General features: G+C 41.4%; 1 protein-coding gene across 1 annotated transcript in view; it reads left to right on the forward strand.

Moving 5' to 3' along the window:
- The first annotated feature begins 1,120 nt into the window (after positions 1-1,120).
- Positions 1,121-4,301, forward strand: part of BCAS2 (breast carcinoma amplified sequence 2) — a 15,452-nt gene continuing 12,271 nt past the window's right edge. The window contains exons 1-2 of the mRNA XM_006895689.1: positions 1,121-1,227; positions 1,320-1,412. Of these exons, the coding sequence (XP_006895751.1) occupies positions 1,135-1,227; positions 1,320-1,412 (186 nt within the window). The 5' untranslated portion in view covers positions 1,121-1,134. The remainder of the gene's footprint in view (positions 1,228-1,319; positions 1,413-4,301) is intronic.

Raw genomic sequence — 4,301 nt, forward strand, 5'->3', positions numbered from 1 at the left:
AACAACAACAATCATCTAATAGATGCAGCACTTGTCTGTCAGATACTTTACTAAAACAGAGCTCTGAGATTAAGACAGACTAGGAAGTATTGGCCAGTCAATTCTGAAATAAGAGGTCTTTGGAAACAATACACATTGCAACCTTGGAAATTCTATGGGATGATTTTATGCTGTCTTGTAGGATCGCAAGGGTTTGTAATCCACTTGTCAATACACTAATAGAGAGCCAATCCAAATCAATTTTATACCAATTACACTTAATAATTTGTGGCAAACATGTCCAGGTTCTTGACTGGTAAAGCCTAGGTCTAGACTGTACATTGGGCAGAGTATATTGTTTGAGAATTCTGTTGTTTGTCTACTATATGAAAGGAAGCTGAGAGCTACGTACCAAGGCAGTGCAATACAAACCAGGGTGGTATGGAAGTGTTAAGGAAGTCCTAACAGTAAAATCACTTTTTCTTTTCGTCTGAGAAGACTTCATATTAATGGAAGTGCAATCTCTTATGTTCCTCAAATACCTATTTTGTGTGCCGGCAAAATGACATTTAAAAACTGCCTTGTGTCATCAATCCTGCCTTGTGTCCAGATTTTAAATGGAGACTGCCGTCTACTTCCGGATTCTGAATGAATTGCACCACCCTAACGCAAAGATTCTAAAGTTCTAAAGCTAATGGGGTGCCTAAAGGAAGCGTACGTGGAAAAATCCCCAGCACAAGTGGAAAGTTTAAGGAGACAAAGTTTAGAATAACCAAGCTGTTTAAAGTTATCCTTTCCGCCAAATCCTGACGCTAGTTGCTGTAAAAAGCTTTAAATCCTACCTCTCCTACATCAGCTTAAATAAAAAAGAAAACACCCATTCTTCACTAAACCGCTTCCCAGCGAATGGGGGTGGGGTGGGTGGGGCGAGGTTAATAACAGAAGGGAGAGAAAAAAAAGCGAGGACTTCCGTTGCCCCCGGGCAACTACGTGATGTCACTTCCGGGCGCTCTCTCTGGAGGCCCAAATTGGCGTTTGCGTCTGCGTCAAAGGCAGGAGGCCGGCGACGCTAATTGTGTTAGTGACTGACGTCAACGTATTTCAATGAACAAGTGAGCAAAGTCTCAGATCTTTAGCAAACCTTCAGTAATCATAATGGCGGGTACGGGTTTAGTGGCCGGAGAGGTTGTGGTGGATGCACTGCCCTATTTTGATCAAGGTTATGAAGCGCCCGGCGTTCGCGAGGCGGTAAGTAAGAGGTGCCGGTGTCACTGACTCCGCTTGGCTCAACCTAACAGTGCTGGACGGAACACGTAACAGTTGCGCCTTCTCTTTCTCAGGCTGCAGCGCTGGTGGAGGAGGAAACTCGCAGATACCGACCCACAAAGAACTACCTGAGCTACCTGACAGCCCCAGATTACTCAGCTTTTGAAGTAAGTGTGATGTTTCCTTTATTTCTTTTTCCTTTTTTTGTTAGTGTGAGACCAGGGAGTTCTAGTGGGTGAGGAGTTGCGCTGCCCACTTGAGTAGCGCGGTTCGAATCCATCCGTGGAAGAAGGCTGGACTTTCGACCTATTTACATACAGCCTCTGAAAACCTACCGGAGGGTCAGCAATGAGTCGGGTCTAACTCGACGGCACATAGCAATAACAGTCTTCAGGGCAGTACTTCAAAAGAATTCCAATGACTTGACTTTGCATTGAAAGCCTTAGGTACATCCTGTCGTATCAGTCTTTGGGATGCAGATGGGCACATAAACGTTTTGTGGGCTTCTTATCATGAGACTTTAAGAAAAATTTTGGGAGTAGGAAGTGAGGGGAAGTCAGAGAACTCAGAGTTATCAGAAATTTGTCTGTAAATGTTTTCCGAAATACATAATTTCTCAAGAGAACTCTCTACTCAGAATTGATCTAGTTTGTTAGGGATGTTGCGTTTGTTGAATTTTAGAAACATGCTTATTTTAAAATTACCATCCAGGTCGTCTAGTGGTAAGGAACTATGGCTGGCAACCCAAATTTATTTGATTCGAATTCACCACCAACTCTGCGTGGGGAAAAAGATGCGCAGTCTCCTCTTGCTCAGTTTTCTGAAATCAGTTCAGATTTGATGGCACCTAACAGTTAACACTTTGCCACTACTCTTGTCTTGATAACTACTAGAGGGCAGATTTTTACCTCTGTACTGTTTTCCATGCTTGAGGTTTCCCCACTCCTTCCTTCCATGTTACATATAGCTTTGAAAAGCTTCTGTTGTCAAAATACAGTGTTTATATTGATGTTATATGAAAAATTACTAATTTTTAAGAAGGACAAAGGTTCCTGGCAAATGCTATTTTAAATAGCTTACACTACTGTCCTTTCATTTTTCCAACTGTAGTTAGCCAAAACCAAAAACTAATTGCCATCAAATCCATTTCAACTCATACTCACCCAATGGGACAGAGGAGAGCTGTCCCATAAGGCTTCTAAGGCTGAAATCTTTATGGGTGTAGATGATGTCGTCCTTCTCATGTGGAGTTGAGTTTGGCAGACAGGCACTTTTAAAGCCACTGTGCTTTAAAAACAAAACAAAACAAAAAACCCACCAAAACCCACTGTGCTGCCAGGGTTGCTTTGCAGTCATTCAAATGTAGATTATTTACATATTAAGATATATCTTAGAGACGGTGCAGCCAGAATGCTCCTTGGAGGCAAAGATGACAAAGCTTCATTCATCTCACATACTTTGGACATGTTGCTAGGAAAGGCTTTTTCTTGGAGAGGGACATCATACTTGGAAAGGTGGAGCATCAGTGAAAGAGAGGAAGACCCTCAATGAGGTGGATTGACACAGTGACTGCAGCAAAGGGTGCAAGTGTGTCAGGAGATGATGAGGATGGTGCAGGAGAGTGCAGGGTTCGGATCTGTTGTTCACAGGGTTGCTGTGAGCTGTACTCAATGGCGCTTAACAACAATATACTTAATTCTTTGTTACTCTCATAAATACAGTGTGCCTTTGACCATTATAATGAATATATTGAATATTTAGTCTTGTCTTAATTATTGTTCTTAGGTGCCATGGAGTTGACTATATGACTCATAGTGACCTTATGAACAACAGAAAACCTTGCTGTAACCTCTTTTGTCCTCATGATCTCTGTCCAGTGTTCAAGTTTATTTTATTTTTTTTTTCAGTCACTGTGTCCATGCCATTGACAGTCTTCCTCTCTTTTGCTGACCCTCGGTTTTTCATAACATGATGTCTTAAAACTAGGAGCTGTATACTTTGCTGTTCTCTCTTAGGCCTCAAAATGGGCTTTTGAACAAATAGCCTTATCTGTATTTGGCAGATGAGAAATTATCCAAGAACTTAATCACTCCTTAAATTGCCTGTTTGACAACTCTTTTTGAAAAGTTGCTGTGAGTTATATTCATTTTGACATTAATTTTAGTTTAGATATTTGCCATGTATGGGGAAATAGGATAGGCAAGGTCTGTATTCACAGAACGTATTTCTAGTGTTAAAGAGAGATAAATCTACACATAGGAGATGACCCATAAATGATGGGCTAGAATGTCTAGGTGGCTGCTTTTGGATTCTTGAGGAGGCCCTGCCTGTGCTGAGATGGGACTGAATGTTGGCTCCACAAGCAGGGACCCTATTTGTCCTCTTTACCACTGTATCATCCTCACCTATAATAGTACCTAGCACATGGTAGGAACCCAAATATTTATCAGGTGGAGGAATGAAGAGCTTCTAAGGCAGCTTTACTTAATGAATGCATACTGTGTGCCAGATAAGCCCAAAATAAATTTTCATGGCATCCTATTTAATCCTTAGAAGGATCCAACGAACATGAGTTGTCTTCCAAGAGAATTATTTCCAAGCTGTCACTTACTAGCTAGATTAGTTAGGTCATGCATTCTACATTACGTGGGAATACTCTGTCTTGTATCTTAGCTCATTGTCACTGGTTGCTTGGCACTGAACATAACCCTCTGGTTAAATGCCCTGCTTTTCTCTAGGAAGCTAGACAGCAAGATTTTCTTAAGTTAGAGATAGCTCAACATCAAGAAAACAAAAAATAATGAATCAGGTTAAATGTTCTGAGATTCCCATTCTTCTCAAAGTCAGCCACAGTTTGTTATGATCCACACAGTCAAACGCCTTTGCATAATCAATGAAATACAGAATGACATTCCTCTGGTATTCCCTGCTTTCAGCTCAGATCCATCTAACATCAGCTGCAATATCCCTAGTACCACAACCCCTTCTAAACCCAGCCTGGACTTCTGGCAGTTCTCTGCTGATGTGCTGTTTCAGTCGTTTTTGGATAATCTTCG

The sequence above is a fragment of the Elephantulus edwardii genome, unplaced genomic scaffold (assembly GCF_000299155.1).
Source record: "Elephantulus edwardii isolate Elephantulus edwardi_28Jun2011 unplaced genomic scaffold, EleEdw1.0 scaffold00174, whole genome shotgun sequence".
Classification (NCBI taxonomy): domain Eukaryota; kingdom Metazoa; phylum Chordata; class Mammalia; order Macroscelidea; family Macroscelididae; genus Elephantulus; species Elephantulus edwardii.